The 22,082-nt window shown below is 34.9% G+C and overlaps 1 protein-coding gene across 11 annotated transcripts in view; it reads right to left on the reverse strand.

Moving 5' to 3' along the window:
• Positions 1–15,867, reverse strand: part of map7d3 (MAP7 domain containing 3) — a 49,959-nt gene extending 34,092 nt beyond the window's left edge. For all 11 annotated transcript variants that reach the window (XM_056472018.1, XM_056472019.1, XM_056472012.1 and 8 more), the window contains exons 1-2: positions 15,807–15,867; positions 549–650 (exon numbers count right to left, since the gene is read on the reverse strand). In XM_056472018.1, coding sequence (XP_056327993.1) covers positions 549–650; positions 15,807–15,852 — 148 coding nt within the window. In that variant the 5' untranslated portion in view covers positions 15,853–15,867. The remainder of the gene's footprint in view (positions 1–548; positions 651–15,806) is intronic.
• Between the last annotated feature and the right edge of the window lie 6,215 nt (positions 15,868–22,082).

Below are 22,082 nucleotides of genomic sequence, written 5' to 3' on the forward strand. Positions count from 1 at the left end.
TCAGACATGCTTTCAGTTTCTCCATCTCACTCGCGGAGGGTTTAGGCGAGAGATTAAGTAAAACTGGCCTCAGACAGTTTAGTTTAGTCTGCTTCAAACCTGCAGGAAAATATCAGGCTTTGCTAAAAGGCTGGTTATTTTACCAACGATTATGGTCAATAGTGGTAGCCTACAGATTTCAAAGAAAAATCTAAAAATTAAAAAAGGAAACATAAGCTGGACGACAACAGATCAATGTCATAACGAATGCTCAAATAATGTAGCCTATAGTTTATAGCAAGCATCATGTTTTTAGTTAGATTGTGTAGTCTGTCATACAGCAGACCTATAGGTCTGTTATTTTTACTAAAGAAGATTTATTTTTTGAGTTTATCACCAGAACTTTAGAAACTGTATTATGTTCTTAAAAAAACACTCAGAATGTTGGTATTGAGATCGGATCAGTTCCAAAAAAAATGGTATCGGTGCATCCATAATTACAACATAATGCTAAAATATTATCATTTTCTAATCAAAAGGGGCTTTGGAGATGAATGGAGATCATTTACCTGGCTTGGTCTGGCTCTTTGTTGTGTTGGCTGGAGCTGCTGGCGTTGGGCTGTTTCCTGCCTGGCTGCGCCGTTCCTCTGCCTGCGCCTGCGCAGCTGCAGCTGACATGAAAAGAGAAAAAAATTCATATAAACAAGTAGCACAACTATAGTTATACAACTTTTATAAGAGATTGTTAAAATTGTTAATGTTGCTTTTTGTTCTTAGTACGATTCGCTTTCACATGGCAAAGTTTCTAAATGGACCAAAATAGTTAAAACAAGTCACGTGCGAGCAAACTCTCCTCACATTCAGAGTTCCACTGTTTATTTTTCCTACTCAGCTGTCAAACGTCATTATTTTAATTTATGACGATGAGCAATAGGGATGCACCGACACCAGTATCGGGTCGATACTTGGTTAAAATACTTGTATCGGACATGAAAGGACATGATTTGATAATTCATCGGACATGAAAGGACATGATAATTCACTACATGCATGTGATTTGTTGTCCTTCCTGACTTCAATGTCTTAATTTATTAATTAGCCTAATATATTATATATTAATAGCTTAGTCCTTATAAACAATCCGTTTATAAAATACATTATTAACGAATCTATAGGCTACTGAAGAATAAACCGAATATGAAATATGATGTGGCATAATGATCACAGCTAAACAAGCTGGCACTCATTTCATATATAAACTATAAATAAATAAATGAAAGACATTTTAAGTAATGGAACATTATGTGAAAAATCTAAAGACTACAGGCTAAATAAAAGTGCTTGTCAGAGCTGAACATCATGCGGTCACCGCGCGTGTCAGTTTACAGCTTCTGTAAAGATCAGACAGCCCATACAGATCACACAATCTCAATAAACAGTGTGTAAATGTATAAATATTTCAATAAGTATCGTTAATGGAATATTTATAACGATACAATCTTGCTTTTGGTGTGCACGCTTTCTCTCTCTCTCTCACAAGCGGCAACTGACACGTGCTGATACTCGCTATGCAGCATATACTGGAAAGATGACAAGTGCTGAACTCCACGGGACCAGTTTTATTTGTTGCCGATTTGTGTGTTGTTCCTTTTTTGAAAACGCCTTTTATTTTTTAAATCTCTCAAGTTAATATAGGCTATCGGGTAACATAATCTCCTTCAGAGTTATTAGAGTTAAAGAACGTGGTGCGAAGTATGACCATTGACCCGTACCTCCTTGTGAGTTTACACACTGCATACACAGGCCTACAGCTCTGGTGTGTTATGAATTGCATGTTTTAAATGACAGCGAGGCATGCTACATTTAGTTTTTATTGTAAAATATACATTATAACCCAGTACACAGTAAAATAATATTTTTTGAATGGCTTGCCTATTAGTGGCATATTTAACCGCTAAGCTTAAAAAGACTAAGCATATTTTTATTAATATTAAAACACATTAACACAAACTAGCCACCCTTTGATTTTTTTGTTTCCGTATATTTTTTATCAAACAAAAAATGCAATGAATTGTTTATTTGGTTTTCATTTTATTAGAATTAATATAATTATTAGGTTACACAACTTCTACATAACATTGGCTCTGATTGCGTTTTTACAGATATACAGATATATTTTGGCTCAAAGACATTTATGCCTGTTAATTTCAGTGCTGTATTTTGACATATTTCACAAAGGCTTCAGCTATTCTAACTGTCAGCTGGTACCACCCTCAGTTTTGCGACTTGACTTGTGTGGCATCTGTATCAGTAGCTATGTTTCCATCCAAAAATGCGAATGAACTTTATGCGCAAAAATGGATTATCGAATTAAAGACATACGAATAAAGCAGCGTTTCTAGCCAACGAGTCAAATATCAACAGTAAAAACAGACTTTACTGTGGTAGGAGAAGCTGCGTCAATCTTTTCTTCATCTAATAAATGACTTGCGCCTCAGAAGGCAATCCTGACACGCAGGATTAATTTAAAAAATATATATATTTTTTTTTAAAGCACAGTATCGGGATTGGATCTATATCGGTTGAATTTTGGTATTGGGATCGGATCCAAAAAAAAAAAAAAAGGTTTCGGTGCATGCCTAGTTTTCATTTATTTAAACACCCACAGAAATCGGCCCCAAATATAAATCAGAGACAAGACTTTCTCATACATAGCCGTTGACTAGAATTATGCATTATAGGCTTAAGATTATAGAGAGAAATAACAGATAAACCAAGACTGCAGTTTGGTCAATTTACAGCAGGAAAATAGTTAGGCATGCTTTCACTTTCATATTCGACATGAAAGCCACATTAACCAGTAATTTGCTGGATTGTATTCCTTTCTCACTACAACCGATCTGCTCCAGAGTTTGTGTAACCGAGCCGACTCCAAGGCCACCTCATTCAGGCAATCTCAGACTAATTGTTTTGGCGTGGATCAGAGTGCGATTGCAGTGTTCACACATGCCTAAACGAACCAAGCTAACAGGCAAATGCACCAGGTTCCAAAACAAATGTCTAGGTATGAAAGCACCCTTACATTACACTTCAAAAAACAGAAATGCCATTTAAATTGGTTGCAATAAATTCCAGGGATGCAAAATACAGCCAAAATGTTACGATTATATAGCAATATTAAGCAATCACAAGATAACGTTGAATAACATTAATAATAATAATAATAATAATATCAACATATTACAAATTATAATAAATTCTAAATGTAAGATTTAAGACAAATAGTTAATATTGTGCTGAAAAAGGTGCAGTTTTGTAGTCTTTGTGATTTGCTGTGATTATAGAAACTTAACAGGAAAGAAAGAAAAAGGTCATCAAGCAAAATTTAGGACAATGTGGCTCCATGCCACCTAAATATTTGATTCTGTGAAAATGATTTTTAATTCCAGCACAAACAACTATTCCAATTGACCATCTGAATGGCTTGAAATTAAGTTACTGTACAAAAGAGTCTGGAAAACACCGCTTGATGGAAAAGTAGCAAAAATCTCTTCTACTTTCATCTCTGTTCAACACAAAGCACCTTTCAAAAGCTCTTCAGACAGCAGCCTTGCGGCAGGCAGGAGTAAAGGAAGGAAGGATATGGGAAAAAAACATGATCAACAAGTCCGTGTGCCTTTGTAACAGTTCTTCTCTCCCTCCACAAAGTGTGTCAGAAAAGAGGGAAAAGAGAGGGTGTTTGTTGAGCTGGCGATGGAGCAGCATGTGATGTCTGTATGGTGAAAATCAAGATGCTGCTGATAGACCGTCAGCTGAAGACAGGGCAGCAGTTGGCATGTTTTACTGGCTGAGAATAAGCCATCTCCATCTTTTTTTAAGCTCTAACTTCTGCTACAGCACACTGGTTTATGCTCATTAGAAGTATGTTTTGATATATTGGTGATCGTGTGGTTCACTGTGAGACTGAAAGCTCCACCAGCTTTCTGGAGGGATGTTCAGGGCTTCAGGCCCAAAGGCAAGCATTGAGTATGCATAAAATACACACATAGCAGAAAAGCATGATGAGGCTCCACCGGATGTCTGAGAGCAATAAAACAGAGGGGGTTATCAGCTTTTTGGAAACGTATGTTACTAACATAAAGATCTCAACAGTTTGACACGCTTTCTACTTTTTAAAACATATATAGTCAGAACTTTATAGGATACAGATATCAGCAAGATAAGTAAGCTTGGGAACACTAAAGACATATAGCTTGTTTATTAGATACTAGTCAAAAAACATCTAGTAGGAGAATACACATAAGCCTAGTTTTGGTTATTTGGGGATTATCTGATCAATATTAATCAGACTTACACAGGTTAAACATAACCATATTTCACTGAAAAGAACAATAGCTCTGAGACTTCGGACTAACAGATTTTGCAAACCCTGAGTTTGTTATATATATATATATATATATATATATATATATACACACACACACATTATATATTTAAACTACCTTGCAAACAGATAATGTACATATAATATTGAATTATGCTGCTATTATTATTATTATTATGAATAATAATAATAATAATATTCAAGAAAGGCTTAATCAAATAGAACTGAAACAACAAATGTGAACACATCTAGTCTAAGAGATAAAAAGAACGATGTTGTCTTACAATTATTTTACAGAACACTGTATTTCATTACAATTATTTCTTCTTCCTCTCTGATAAAATCGATTTGTTTTATTGCGATGCAGTAGCACAACAACAAGAAAGACTCTATTGTTGCATCAGCTAAACACTGTTTATGTGTAGGAAAAAACATCCTTTGAAATTCACACTTAATATGACATTTTCAACAGAGATTCCGAAAGGGAAGATATTAAATCGATCACACTTGCATAACCATATGAAGAGAGCGCAAAGCCTGTGCCTAAGAATTGCAGACTGCAGAATCATGAATGTACAGGAGAGAGATGAAGGACCTGAGCTCACAAACAGCAAAAAAATAGTAATGAATTAATTATTGACTAAAGAGGTGAGAAAAGAACAGCATGAAATGCTGATATGAATACAAAATCATCTTTTAATAATGACATAAAATAAAGAGCCTGCCTGAGATTGTTTGATTTATCTGTGTGGAAAATGCATAGCAACTGTTGCTGAGAGATAGTCAAGTAAAGGTGGGAGCAGACAGGGGTAAGCATCAGATGCACAACCAAACCTGCAAATCAGGGCTTTATCATAATAATCAGCTACAACAGCACAATGCAATAAAGGAAAAATAAAATAAAATAAAATAAAATAACTCGCATCCAGATATTACCAGCGCCACAGTGGCACAGTGAGTAGCACGATTGCCTCGCAGCAAGAAGGTCACTGGTTCAAGCCCAGGCTGGGTCAGTTGGCATTTCTGTGTGGAGTTTGCATATTCTCCCCGTGTTCATGTGGGTTTCCTCCGGGTGCTCCGGTTTTCCCCACAGTCCAACGTCATGTGGTATAGGTGAATTGAACACGCTAAATTGGCCGTAGTGTATGAGTGTGAATGCAAGAGTGTATGGGTGTTTCCTACTGTTGGGTTGCGACTGGAAGGGCATCTGCTGCATAAAACATATTCTGGATAAGTTGGCGGTTCATTCCACTGTGATGACCCCTGATTAATAAAGGGACTAAGCCGAAAAGAAATGAATGAATGAACAGATGTTACCATCGCCCAAAAAAATATTTTTGCTGCTTGTTCAGACCAATTATTTAAAATGAGCTTAAAAACACAATAGAGATTTCGTTGGGACAACTTGATTGTTTTGTTCAATCCACTAAAATTTATAAAAACATACAAGTTAACTTAATTCCTTCATGTTGTTCCAACACAAATCTATTGTGTAGAACCCATTATTGTTTTTTTTAAAGATTTATTATTTGGCTATTTTGCCTTTATTAGATAGTACAGTATTTAGGACAGGAAGCGAAGTTGGAGAGAGAGAGGGGGGTAGGGTAGGGAAATGTCCTCGAGCCGGGATTCGAACTCGTGACGCCCTGACGTGCTACTGCACCATATGTCGACGCGCTAACCACTAGGCTATTGCGCCGACAGAACCCATTTTTTACAGTGATTGTTATGCCATATACAAAACTAAAATCTATTTTTGAATACTTATATTTCCTATTGCTATTTTGTTTATGTATCATTACTAATTTTTTTTTGTTTTATTACATTTGACCATTAAATTTATGTAAATTACAATTATTACTAATGTGATGTTACTATTGTGATGTTCAGACAGCAATAAGCCTTTTTCTAAAGTCAGGTTTTGCTCATCCCTATAAATAGCTTGAGCTTTTCAACTGCAACTACTGACACATCCAAAATAGCAGGTTGGGTAATTCCTGCCGAAGTGAAAGCATCCAACACCTGCATGATTACATTTAAAAGAAAGCTAGAGCCCTGTGATATCCGCTTTATTTTTTACCCTAATTTTATTTTTCAAATTCCAAAAAAACATTTTTGTATGACTTATTCCACCCAGGAATTACATTTTTAGAAATTGCTTTTTTAATTTTCTAAATTTTGAGGAACTATGAAATACATCAGTTTTCTGCTACAATTTCTCAAGTTTTCCCAAGTACAACTAAACTTTTATTTAAGGATGAATACTCTCATGTTTCAGTGTGTACATTAGGGCTGCACAATATATCGTTTCAGATATTGCAATGGATGCATTCACAATAGTCACATTGCAGGATTTGCAATGTAGAGTCAGAGTTTCTCTAGAGTAAGAGTTGACCAGTAGCCACAGTTGAAAAACACATTATGGTTACATTTTGCAGTTACTCCACAATTTCACCAAAAATGTTAGAATTTGAATGTTTTTTTAAGGCCCATGTTAGCATTTTAAGCCAGTTCAAGCATTCGAGCTTAATGAATTATTATGTTTGTATCTTTTAAGAAAGATAAATTGTATTTATGCATATACGATTATACATTTGACATTGTACAATTTGTGTACCTGAATACTTCTAGAATCACAGAAAGCTATGAAGCACTGTTTATTTTATTTGTATGTTACTCTACCGTTTTTATCAATGCTTGTTATTGGTTTATTATATTTTTATATTATAAATGCTCTACAAAATTATCCCAATTACTCTAAAATAATGATTTTCTTCCCAAGTCAGCTGGTGAAATTATGCACAATATTGCAGAAAAATAAAATAATGTCAGTTTTTTCCCAATATTACTGATTCTCAGAGAAGCTTAAGCTTAAAAAGACATCCTCATATAATGAGAATTAGACACTGGCTAAAAACATGACAAGAGTAACACATTGCACAGGAGTGTATAGGAGAAACAACCACAATTCATTCAAAAAGACAAGCAGAACAGTGCTTCATATTTAACTATTTGAGTCTCTCTGTGGTTAAATATTCACACAATTTAGTGCAAACAAAATTTTTATCAGGTGTACAAACCTATTTTTATTTATCTAAAATATTTTGCATGATAAGTTAATTATATGTCAGGATTTTCAGATTATGGAAATCCTAAGTCCACAGAAAGCTGCTATTCCTGTCCTTTCCACTTCTTAATGTTTCATTTGAAGCACAGGATGAACTATGATGAGAGGATGTGTCTGAAGAGCACTCAGGCCATAGTCCGTCAGAATGATTGAATATGCAAACACCATCTGAGTCATACTCTGAAGCTCACACTGTGGCCTCTGCGACACGCGGCATGCAAATCAACACCAGTCCTACAATGGACAAACACAATGGGGACATTATCTAGGCCTCGCACATACAGTTATAACATAAAGACAATGGAGGAAAGCCTAAGCTGACCTTAATCTGTTCCTTAGTTCAACTGCAATTAGTCTGCATGCTCTTTATGGGCCAATAAAATATGTTTCAATGCAACAGACAAACACAGACATCTGTGCTTTGCAAGCAGCTGCTAAGACTTCATTGCTATCTTAAAAAGGAAATAAGACAGCTATTAATGAGCACACAGCAAACAACACTTCTAATAGATGAATTGGTCAAAATGGACCAAAAAAAAAAACAAAGCTTTTTAGGTAGAACGTAAGAACACAACACAGTCTCAAATGAGATATGATGAGATGCAAAGAAAACTAGCGGTTGCTCACATTTAGTTGATTTCTGGATTTCTCTCATGCAAAAAAGAACTAGTCCCTAGAGAGACTAACGCATCTCATCTTTTATAAAAACATGTTTTCCCTAAGCCATCTCATAGCAATTCGTAACTTTTTGATTTAGTGGCTAATTCGTACACTCTCATTTGTACAATTTAGTATGATTTGCTTATCCCTCAATGATGGTTGGGTTTAGGGGGGTTGGATTAAAATCATACATTTTGGTACGACTGAACTTGAGTTAGCCACTAAACTGAAAAAATTTAAAATGTTACATTTCCTCATGAGATCAGGCTAGTTTTTCTCACACAATTAAATCACGTCTGACAGAAGCACCAACAGCAGCTTTGACAACTCTTTTAAAATAAATCCCTTTGTGCTGGCTGCGACCCATTCGGAATGATTCTGTGACCCACCAGCTGAGAAACACTGCTTTAAAGAGCCCCTATTATATATTTAAAAAATTACCTCCAGCTGAGGTTTAAGTCTGAAAGTCCACCTTGTTTAAAATTTCCACTCAGAGTCATTTAAACAATTCGTCGTTCATCCGGATCTTTTGCCTGTTCGTATCGCCGTCGACAATATGAATATGACAATATGAAGTGCCGGATCCGGTAAAACATGAGCGCGCCTTTCCCTTCAAACACTAGCAGAGTGCAGATGTGTGTGGGCCTGATCATGACTGAAGATGAGTGAACGTTCAGGTGATAAAAGCAATAATCTACCCTGCAACGGGGTATTCGTCGGCCGTTTGTTAAAGGAAGGATCAGGAAGGTTATTGATGATTAGGACTTTGTCAGAGCTTGACATAAACTTTATCAGTCCACAGTTCATCGATCAGTTTCTTGCTCAATTTCACAAGTGTAAGTAAGTGCGATTAAAATGGTTGCCTCCTTGTTTTCTCTAGCTTGCAAAGTATGTATTTGTGTTTTGTTACTTGTAATTGATCCACACGGCGCGTACTGTATCTGGTTAATTCTTTATATTCACATTTTGCTTCTAAATGCTGCTTGCGTTACAGATTTAAATGCGTTTGTGAGCTCTCTTCGTCTTGCGTTTAACGTAGTCAACCAATCGCAACAGACTGGGTCATCGGACCAATCAGTGCAGATTAGTCTCACGCAAAGGAGGGGTTTGGGAACAAATGAATTGCTTCAAATTCGCACTTCTTAAGATCTTACAGCTGGATCGATGTTTGCAAGTTTTGTGAAAATAAATGTTCGTTAGTCATTCAAATACTTGTTAAAATGATAAATCCGTAACCTGCAACTACTAATTCACATTACAAAAAAAAGCTACATCATGATATACATTGTTATCAGAATATGAGATCACTTCATTAAGATATGAGATTGTCATATCACCCAGCCCTACTTTGTATATATTTTAATTACTTTATTAAAGCACTTCTGATAATTAGACAGACTTCTATCCTTATTAGAGTGAATTGAAAAATGATGGTGAGAATGCGAGCAGTGTGGAAAAAAAATAAAAATAATAGTCCCACCTCATCTGCAGATCAAAACTTATCAATTAATGCTGATATTTGAAAAATATCCTCTAAATAAAATAAACATTTGTCTGAAGAAAACAATGCATTGCACTGCATTGATGTATTGAAGACACTCCAGATTTCTCCATAGACACAAAGATCAATCTTAATTTTTCGATATTTAAACATCTGTTACTGATGATTGAGCATTAATGTGGTATTTTGAGCAAATGCACACACTAATAAATACAGACATGGGTTTCATCATCCCTACTGACAACAGCTGCCTCGTTCAAACTGTCAAATGACAAGATGGGCTGTTTGACAAACCCTCATTCACTCAGTCTGATAGAACACAAAGAACAGTTATACAAATAGCAACAGTGTGCTCTCTATGTACTGCCATGCACATCCAAGGAGAGCCAGCAGTCAGGGAGAGTCAGCGCTCAGTGGGTCAGTGGGGTCCTGTTACCGTTTGCCTCACTCTCTTTTTTCTTTTGCTGCAGTAAGAGACTTTTATTGGGACAACAGGAAGTGCTCTGGGGCAGATGCCTAGGGAGGAACATGCCTGCACTGTGCAAAAAATCAGTATCTGAACAAAAGGCATAACTATGATTTTCCATAAACACACAAAAAACACAAACTAGCAGAAATACATATTTTCTAAATACATCTATTGATGAGTTGCCTGAATGACTAATTGGTTTTAAAGAAATAATCAATTGGATTTTTATTCACCTGACCCTGGTCATACAATGCTACACATTTTAGCATTAGCGGTGGCTTTTAAAGGTGATGAGTTAAAAATCCAACATTTCTGAAATGGCATGTTAAACAAAGCAAATACATTACTAACAAACGACAGCATATTTATTAATTGAATGTATCAATACATATGACACAAGTCCTGATGATCTAGCTGACCTCACTGTGACTGCTTAGTTGACCCAACCCTATCGCTATCCACAATGCAGTTCTTGAACAGGATTAGTGTGGACACCTGGGCTATGTAAGCTTGGGCTATTTCGAGAGACAGCATGGTAATGATGACGTGTGGACAGTAGGTCACTCTTGTTTCCGGTAGGCTAATGAACGCATCATCACCACCACTGGACCTTTAAGCAAGTGTACATTGACATGAGCACAACACATTTGCAACATAGGTTTATTGCAAACGCATCCCTTTTAAAATAAACTTTAAGATTGGCAAAAATTATGATGACAGTCACAGATTAATGATTAACAAAAATGTAATTTTACATGGTTCAATGCACGAAAGCGTTTAACCAATGGACAATCATTTAACTAATAGACTTTGATATTTCCATCACATTAGCCGTTCAATATTTGTGGCTTTTCTGACAAAAAAAATGTTTAGTTCACCTGATGAACTTACCAGGAAAAATGGGTCATGATAAAAAGCTCAAAGATTTGTAGAAAAGAAGCTAAATGAAATCTGTTTAAGTAAACATGTTTTTATCTCATATTTTGTTATTGTTAACACGATTGGTTAGGTAAAGCACCACAGGGCATTATCACCATATACATTGCAGGCCTGTAACGGTCATAAATATATTTTTTTGGGTCAGTTCCCACCCAATAATTAGAAGTGGCCAAATTGTATCCTCACCCACATTACCTGTAATCATTGCACTGCTCTGCTGCATTCCACTACATAGCACTCTGTCTGATGTTAGGAAGACAAAAAGATTTAAAAGTTATATTTTAGGCTGCTCTGCCTCAGCTGTCTAACAGTGCTTAATGCTAGCATGAGGCAACAAATCAAAGTAAAGCAGAAAGTTTAAAATTAACACAATCAGATCGCTAATTATAGTGGGAAGCATTAGTTATCACAGTGATGGTGATGCAGAATGGAAGCAGTTAATATTGTTACCTGTTTTGCTGCTCAACTTTTTCCCAAAATCTATAGTCTACACCAATAGCCTTGATGTAAAGTGCTTCAACACATAGCACTACGGGACCTGAGATCCTTTGCCTCTCTCTGTTCCCAATGCTTTTCTGCCTGTAATGCCCACTGTCCTATAGAAATAATAAAAGATGAATAAAATGAAAAAATAAAGATGAAAAAACCCTAAAATAGAATTATTAAAGAAAAAAAAGAAAGATGAAGGAACCCTAAAACTCTCTAAGACTGTTGTTGAACAAACAGAAGATTGAACTTTTATTGATTGCTTCAATGTGACTAATTATCACATGACTATGAAATAATCTCATAGAATGATTTATTTCAAACACCTGACTGAAGCTACGAAGTTAAAGTAAAATAGTTTTTTATTGAATGCAGTGTTTTCATGTGCTTTCAGATGTAACAGCAACCAGACTCCCTAGTTTTTCGCGATTCTGCGATCGTTGAATCCAACGAAAAATCAACAAAAAGTTGCAAATTTTTGCCACCCTACAAAATTCTTAATTACAAATAATCGCAAAAAATGTAAATAATCTCATGAAAGATCCAATTCCAAACCCTATAATTAAATCATATTTATTTCAGTTTGCAATTAATTGTTTTACATGACTTTTAGACATTGCATACGCAGCGTACATGATGTATTTGAGTGTCTCTCGAAAAATGACATCTCACCTGCCTCCTCACAATCATTACATTACTTGGAAAGGGGGCAGGGAATTATTTTGCAGCCTGTGCGGTAAGCAGACGCAGATGAAGCACAAATGATTTATATGAGAAGTCAATGCAAAGATGGGATAAGACATTCTGTGAAGCGAATTGGGCGTTTTGTGCATTTGATGCGCTTTTGACTGCAAAAGAAAATGGGAGCAAACATCTACCAAATGGAGCAGTGGAACATACAGAACAGCAAGCAGCTTACAATGATGGAGATTGGTTCAAGGATGATGGCCGCTGGACGTGACAAAATTGAAGGACATTATTTGTACTTTATATGTATGGCTGGTATTATGATGTGCAACAAATCGATAAACAATTTTGCTTAACTCTTTCCCCGTCTTTGACCAGAGAAAACGCTTCCCTGCCATTGACGAGTTTTGCTGCTATCCAATGGTTTCCGCTACATTCATTCTTCCATGGTGGGGCGGCACGCCAAAATTCATCCTGCCACGGCTACATTACAGCTTCTCATTCAAAACATTTTTTTTTTTAATAGCGGGTGATAATCGCACCAAAACATATTAAAGGGTAAGTGAATTATAATAGCGCAAACTTTTCTGTAACAGTAGTAGTGCTGTGTGTCATTTGTTTAACCCTTTAGGGTGACATGCTGACCGACTGACTGACTGACAGGTGCATGATGCGTGAGGCCAGCAAACACGACGTATAGCCTAGCCGTTTCACTTTACTTCAGGACGCATTAATGCTACTCTGTAGGTCCATGGGAGACATTCAAAAATTTTCCTAGCAAATCTAATAAATGCTAGAGACACTCGTTACATAAATGCGCTAAATCGCACTCAGCAGTGTTTGTTTGAGAGCGCACAAGAAGATCTGAGCGCTCTTGAAGAGGCTTGCATATGAGGGGGAGTGCAATAAGTTTTGTGCACGAGCAGAGGAAATCAGCGCACAAGCAAAGAGATTCACATGCTCGTAGGTTATTACATAATGCGATCTCAACTTCTAATACTGCGCTCAGGACATTTGTTATTGAAATAACGGCACAGAAATTTGGTAGATCTGTGTAAAAAAGGGCCTGCCGCCACAGCTGGAAAAAAATCCTAGAGGAAACACTGAATCCATGTTTTAGGTATATTACGGTAGGGGAAGCCCTAACGCATGTCCTGAGTGAGGAAAATGATGTCAGATGCTCCGGGGAGTGAAATCTGAGAAAGAGAAAGTAAGATCGTGGATAGAAATAAGTTAAAGTTCCTTTAGCTTAATCCCTACCATTTTAGATCTGTTTTAGGTCTTGTTGTGACAAGAGTTCAAAATAAAGAAGCTTTGCTTATTATTACGATTTGCATCATAGTCATAGTGTCAGATTGCACACCTAACATAGTAGGCTACCTAATATGGTAAATAAGATATCATATGTACATATTTATATTTATTTATATAGTTATCGCAAAATTGTCCACAAATTTCTGGGAATTACCACCACAAAATCAGTCATTTTATCGCAAAAAAAAAATTTAAAAAAATCACCAAAAATTGTGATAAACTAGGGTTCTGAGCAACAAATGGCCCTAATTCACCAAGAAGCAACAAACATCAGTCATCATGGCATGGCAACATTTTGTAGCTTGTCAGTGAACCACGACTGTGTAGTAAACAATCCTACAGCCCTGATACAGCCCTACACGGTTCTAGTTCTTAATACTTTTAAATGAATAAATAAACTGTGATGATGTGTACAAAATCCAAAGTAAAGCATTGCCAGATTCATATTCTGTTTAGAACTAGATACTTTTCCTGTCATTTCCAAACCAATTCACTTTGAAAGTGTTGCAAAACATGCAAAAAGCAATGTAAATATGATTTAGTAGAAAGGTTGCCACAGGCATTTGACTGCCTCAGTACTTAAACAAATATCTCTAGAACTCAACATACAACACCTGTAGGGCTGAAATAAAGAATAAGCTATTTTGCTTCACAAATGTCTTCTACAGTGTATACTGGAGACTTCAACATCTAAATGACTTTCAAATAACAACCAAGAGAGGAGAGGCACAGAGTATTTAACAAGGAGAATTACAGCCCTCATTCTGACAGCCTAGAACGATGCGTACGCCCGATAAACAAAGGTGCTACCAGTTTTAATATTGACTTATAACAAGCCTGGTGGATTACAAAAACAAAACGGTTCAATATCACATGACTCTAAAGACTCATTATATTTGTGCACTTCAATAATAACAGCTTTGTTTAAAATGCAAAGAATGAACTGGACACAAAAAAACGAAATAGACATCAAAACGGAGTGAATTCAAGCACTTGCAGGCTGCCTTAACCAAATATGTGAAGTTCTGGACCACTGAACTCCACCCTACATTGTGTCTGCATTGCCAGGATGCAGATCTTGATGTGAACCCACTTTGAGGTTTGTAACCACACTGTGACCTGCTTCTGACGATTCAATGAGTTCAATTCAAGCTTAACAACTATGAAAAATGATAAAATGGCACACAAAAAGCAGAAGTTCTCCAGGGCTGTTATGTTCCTTACACAACAGGCCTTAAAAACTTTTACCACTCTGTGAAATTAACCACAGGCCAAAGAAAAAGCTAAGGTTACCAGTATATTATTTGCACAAGCTATACACAAAATCATTCCTCATTAGCAATGCAGATGAGCATGCAAAGCAAGCAACCCCATGCATGTTTTCCCAGGAGGGAGGAACTAGTAAACAGAGTTTGGTTTGCTGCACATGACAACTGCAAAGATGCTGAATAATGAGATGGTTAAATAATCAGATGGTAAAGCATCATGTTGAGTCCATCTGCAAGTGTAATGAGAGTCATATGTAGACATCCTGTTTAGCAATTACTGACCAAGATGGCCAACAGCATTGGCAAGTCAAACACTCATATCAAACGACAGATACTGCTAAATATCCATAGAGAAGTATGCACTTGTGCTGTTTACATGTACAGTTCAATTGCAATAGCAAAAGTTAAGTGAAATAACTTAAATCGATATAATGTAGTTTACACAGTGAACCATTTCGACATCAGTTTCATTATTGTTGCTAACGTTCAGATGGGAAGTGCATTTAGAACTCATTTACACACGTTTAAAGGCGCATTTCAGGGTTTTATGGTGTATAATGTGGAATAGTAAAGTATAAGTAGTAAAAAAACGACATGGAGATTAAACCGCCATACAGAGATGAGATGGGATGATGATGTGTCCCTGTCAAGCGAGACATCACTTTACATGAAACCTCCATACGGACACAACATAGCCTCAAAACCTCGTTAATTAATCCGACATAAGCATTAAACTCTACAAGAACAGACTAGAGAACAAACACAAACTTGTTGCCGGGTGCTGGAGTAAGTTTAGCAGTTAGCTGGCCGTTATCCGTCCATCTGAGCCCGCTAACTCTCTTCCCCTCAACCGCCTCAATGAAAGTAACGGATTTAAACCTTCGGCCGACCAAACAACCTCCAAACAAAGCCACAGCACTAAATATGTGTCACATGACTGGACTGGTCACCGAGAACTTGCCAAAAGAAGTTGTAAATCATTGAATTCTTACCCATTTGCGCCCGCAACCCTTTGAGAGACGTTGCACCCTCCGCCATTTTTGCCGAAGTTTTTTTCCTGCTGTTTGGCGCTGACACATGAGAGGCGCGCGAGGACGCCACTGCTCTACCGGGCGCGCGCAGCTGCAGACACACGGCGACAGTGACATCTAGCGCTGCGCTGCACACACTGCACACTGCGCTCAGCAGCTGATACACAGCGGTGGCGTTTCAAAATGTTTCCGCCAGGAGGTGCTAAGAGGATGTCTGAAAACATGTTTTAGGGCTGTCATAGTTGAGATTTTGTATTTAATTTAGGAAAATTAGCTGTTGTAGTCTTTATAATATAAAACGTAATATTAATAGACTTGCCAATGCCTTCACAATATTTAAATTGCTATTTTTGTCTAAAAAACTAAAAATAAAAAGATAAGCCAGTGCCTTCAATTTTTTGTACATTTTATTTATTTTATTTATATTGTTTTAGTTATTTTATATTATTTGTACAATTCATTAGGCCAAGATGGCGTTGATTGTTCTCTTCTAATTTGTTTTAGTAACATACTGTAGTCCCAAAATAATTTTTTATATTTGTTTCGTAAATTGTTTTTGTTTTATATTTGTATATTTAAATTTATTTATTTATAATTTCACAAAATATACAGAACGCATTTTAGGGTCTTCATAATAAACTCACTACTGACATCAACCTTTGCAGGTGTTTTATATATGAGTAAGCCTAAGTTTTAAAAAAAGGTTTGAGTACAAAATAAATTAAACATCTTTTTTAAGTTTAATGGTATAATATATTTAGTTACTCAAAGAAACAGGTAGCTTTTAAAGTTAAGGATTTCTGTTTAACATTATGCTTTTACTCTAGTATTGTATAATTTGTGTCATTTTTATTTAATTTTTTTATTATTCATATTATATATATTATGATAGAATAATAATAATAATAATAAAAATAATTATAATAATAATTATTATTTTATTAGGCTATACATTTAGACACATACAACTATTTTTATTTACATTTCTTAATTTTACATGACATGAATTGTGCATGACTGCTAGAGGACAATATACAATGCAAAAAAATAAGAAGTGTAGATGTAGACAAAATGTAAAAATAATGTTAAATTTAAAATTGCAAGTACATTTTACAAATGAATACAAATAATCAGAAACTACTCAATTGAATTAGATATGAAGAGTTTAGATGCAAAAACCTCTAAATGCTGTTTGAAATGAGCATTTTAGGCTCCTGTGTGTAGGTTCAGTAATATCACTTTTATGGCAAAGAGTAAGTCCTTTTTATGGTCATTAAAGTGAAATAACTTAACATAAACAAATTTTTCAGATGGCACTTAGAGGTTTTTGCATCTGAACTCTTCAGATACAGTCCCGTAGCCAGTCTATTATTATTATTATTATTATTATTATTATTATTATTATTATTATTATTATTATTATTATTCTCCCAAATTTCTATTAAAAAATGAGGTTCAAACACTACATTTGAGTGACATTTTAAGCACTAATATTTGCTGGATTAGTTTGTTGGATGGAGATCATAACCACACATTTTGATGCAGCAAAAATATTTCCTACAATTTTGTCAAAGTGCTCACCATACTGATTTACCACAGTGCTTATTTAGAAATGTGCGTTTAAACTATAATTTATTACAGTTTTATAAATAATGTTATGAGATTAGAATTTTAGATTAATCATTTTGAATAAAGAAGTATGAAAAAATAATTATTTGTGGGTCTTTTATATTATATCTATCTATCTATCTATCTGTCTATCTATCTATCTATCTATCTATCTATCTATCTATCTATCTATCTATCTATCTATCTATCTATCTATCTATCTATCTATCTATCTATCTATCTATCTATCTATCTATCTATCTATCTATCTATCTATCTATCTATCTATCTATCTATCTATCTATCTATCTATCTATCTATCTATCTATCTATCTATCTATCTATCTATCCATAATCCATCCATCCATCCATCCATATATATACATATAGATATAAGACCCACCTGCCCACTGACAAAGTCCAGAATTTGACCCCTGTAAGAGCTCATTTGTCCCATTTTTGACAGTGTGCCATCAAAATTGTCAAAATAACTGATAGAAGAAGGCTTTAGGTCAAATTTAATTTTTAATTTAATCAAATTTACAAATTTACAAAATGGCTCACAGCAAGACGGTCACTGGTTCAAACCCCGGCTGGGTCAGTTGGCATCTCTGTGTGGAGTTTGCATGTTCTCCCTGCATGTGGTCGGTTCCTTCGGGTGCTCCGGTTTCCCCCACAGTCCATAGACATGTATAGAACTGAATAAGCTAAATTGGCCGTAGTGTATGTTTGTGAATGCAAGAGTGTATGGGTGTTTCCCAGTGTTGGGTTGCAGCTGGAAGGGCATCTGCTGTGTAAAACATATGCTGGATAAGTTGGTGGTTCATTCCGCTGTCGTGTCCCCTGATTAATAAAGGGACTACGCCGAAAAGGAAATTAATAAATTTATATATAAATGTAAAATGAAAACACTTTCTAAACATGCTCCAAAACTTTGTGCACGAGCTTAGAATACTTTACTTTAACCACTGCCGTATAGTTTTGCCAGTATGTGGAATGAGAAACTGACAGGATCAGCAAAGCTGTGGTGGACTCCTCCCTTTAATAAAACACCACATACTCCCTTTGGCACCACTGCTTTCCAGCATGTCAGTCTGCTTCCTTCATTTTAGCCATAGCTTGAGGTCCCTTCATTCATTTTTTATAACAGACTGAGCCGTGTATCAGTTACACATACTAAATAATGCATGCTTGCTTGTGTTATTTAACACTTAGGCTACCGTAAGCAGGGATGAATGGATGACCTGTGAGGGAATGCTATGGCTTCAGATATGGAGAACACACAATATATGAATATCCTATAGAGAAACAACAGAGATACAATCTCAAGATCCTGTAACAAAAGCTGCCATCACTTATTCAGTGATCAACGCAGTGCAAACTGGTTTCATGAACTTGCTTGACTTGAACTGAAATATATGCAACGTGGGATTTTACAAGTGTGTACTTCAGGAAATGTAGCAAAGTTGAGCTTTGTTGTATTGGATGTAATTGAACCACTATTTATTTGCACCATGATTAAATTTCGACAACTGTTGTCACAACTTGTGCAGTATTTATTGTCTAATAATATTAGTAAATTTTGTTTTAAATTGAAAAGAACAGAAAAATGAAGTAAATCTGTTTTAAATATGAGGAAGTTGACATGTCACGCACCTTTAAAAAAATTGTCTTGAGAATTCAAAGCTTTCCTTGCATGATGAAGCAGAATGATGCAATAATTTACAAGTTACAAAAGCAAATATTATCCTAGTATGCTGTTTTTATTGAAAATACTTAATAAAAAGACTGGAGTGTTACTTGGGATTATTTCAACACTATTAACTTTATTACCTAAAAAAAGTATTATATTGCAATCAATGTCAATGAAGTTACATTGTTTGGTTTATTAAAGGGTCATACATGCAAAAGTGTCATTTTACCAAGTAAATTTCACACATTTTGACAAGAATCAAATACTGATTTACACTTTAGACACAAAATTGTCTGTTTTTATATTTGTCTACAAACCTTGTGTGTCTTATAGCAACACTGTGATGTATCATTCTTGAATTAATCATTATTTAAGCTAGTGATTCAATGATTCATTCACAAAGAGAGAGCCATTTGCGGTGGAGTCATATTTATTGACTCATAAAACAAAATGATACCAGCGCAAGAACACACTCAACAAAATCTGCAATTTATAGTTATAGACAAAAATCCCTGCAAAATATTGAGCCCATATATGTGCCATGTATATAGGCAAAAATAAGCGCCATAGTTACTTGTATATTTTGAGTTCTTTTGATTATTGATGATATCCAAAGAAAAACGATTCTGAAAAAAAAATGAACAGATGAAAAGCTTGTATGAAATGAAAAGAAAGAGATATTCAAGAAAGAGGTGTGAATCTCACATATATGGGGAATCTTTTGTGTAATTGTGGTAAATTCTTTCAAGTTTCTTTTAAAAAGCCTTGAATGGGAAATTTTGAGGAAATTGTGAGGTAGAGGGTGAAACCTTCCTTTCCTCATACAGAGAGACAAAACCACAATATGATTAATCCTTTCTTTGAAACTATTTTGCCAACACTCCTTAAGCAAGAACAAATATGTAAAATATTGAAGGAACATTAAAGAAACTGGAGCAGTCGGTGATTCTGAGCTATTATCTTTCAGCATAATAATGCATTTTTACAAAGATATTATCTGTAATATAGCTTTGTGCTTTTCTCCTTTAAATCTTGAGATATAACTTAGCCATTATTAAAATTTTTGCTTTGAAATTAATAGGAGAAAATCCATTTGATTTTCTTGGATTTATTTTACTTTGGGCAAGAGGATTTCCCTTTTAAAGAATGCATAGATGAGATGGAAAAAAAAACATTAAATAAAAAATTAATAAACAGGAAAAATCAAAGGAAACAAAATATATATATATATATAATTTAGTTGAAATTTTGTAGTTTTAAAGAATTTTTTTGCAATACCTAATTTAAATTTAAATGTATTATCTTTTTATTTCTAAAGATGTTATAAACTTTTATTTGAATATTCACTTAACTGTTTAATAAAACTGATTTGTTTAAATGCACCAAAATAAATTGGCTACTGCATTCACTGATAAATGGATAAAAATATTTTTATTTTCAAATGGGGGTGTACTCATGCACTGTATGTTCCAGCTGCAATTAAAAAAATAAATAAATACAAATAAATATATGTGTATATATGTGTATATATATATATATATATATATATATATATATATATATATATATATATATATATATATATATATATATATATATATATATATATATATATATATACACCTAACATTTATTATAATTATTCAGTATATAATATAGTAGGCGTCGCGTTGGCGCAGTAGGTAGTGCTGAAAAACATAAAACATATGCTAGATAAGTTGGCGGTTCATTCCGCTGTGGCGACCCCGGATTAATAAAGGGACTAAGCCGAAAAGAAACTGAACGAATGAATAATATAGTATTTAATATATAAATATTAAACATAAAATATCATGTATTAACCAAATCCCAAATCTAAATCATTGTGACATTCATAATATTTGGAACTAATAATAAATATAAATACTAAACAAAATATTAGTAAATGCAAAAATCGGTTCAAATAAGAGTTATGTAAGTCTTAACTGCGGGTCTCAGATAGGCACCCACTATAAAATGTAATTAGATGTGTTTGATGAGAGTTATCTGGAAGTACCGATCCTGATCTGAACACCTGAGAAAGAACATTACCAGACCTGTTTGCTTAAGATCTGAAACAACTTCCTGATAAAATGCACCCAAAACACACACACAAGTGGTCTTGTAATGAAATTATGAACACTTCCTCATATATGCACATGTGCAGTCTTACATGGTATCACGTGCTATTATGCTGTCGAATCAACAGAAACAAATGCATGAAAAAACACATCAGACGTTTAGCAAGCATTTACTGTAGTATTTCATCACAACTTGCAGCATTAATGTTTAACCATGTACATTGCATGAGGCGTGTCTTCTCGCACACTCATATCTGATAATCATCTCAAAACAATCAAAGATCTCAATCAAAATGATCACAGCTCTGGGTCTCAGTGATGTGTCAGAGAAACATTCAGATTTATTCAAAGTAAGGCTTAAACCAACTAGTTCATCATAAGATTAACTGGTTCCGGATACTGTTCCTTATTGACCCATGTACGGATCCTTTTATGTTTATTACTGTCTTTATGATTAATAAATAACTTATCAACAAGAGGCTGGGCGTGGATTTAGTGTCTTGAGGAGAGGGCTTGTGCTGGATATATTTATAGGAAGGCATACCCTGATTTACTCATAACATATCTTGGTTGAACCAACTGGCTTTTTGTGTTTTGTTTACTGTTTTTTTTTTTTGTTGTTGTATAGACATGTCATAACACAGTAAGTAGAAATCTAAATCATGATAAGAAGATTGTTCAAAAAATGTCTTGTCAGTTACATAAGATAGTAATATAAACAGCTTTTCTCTTTAAGCATGGTTTGCTCATTTACCTCTCTTTAAATAATGAAATTAAACTGTGGAAATTAATGTTTTTGCTATTTTTCCTGTTTATTTTTTATTTTTCTAGCTATAT

The sequence above is a fragment of the Danio aesculapii genome, chromosome 14, assembly GCF_903798145.1.
Source record: "Danio aesculapii chromosome 14, fDanAes4.1, whole genome shotgun sequence".
In the NCBI taxonomy this organism is placed as follows: Eukaryota; Metazoa; Chordata; class Actinopteri; order Cypriniformes; family Danionidae; genus Danio; species Danio aesculapii.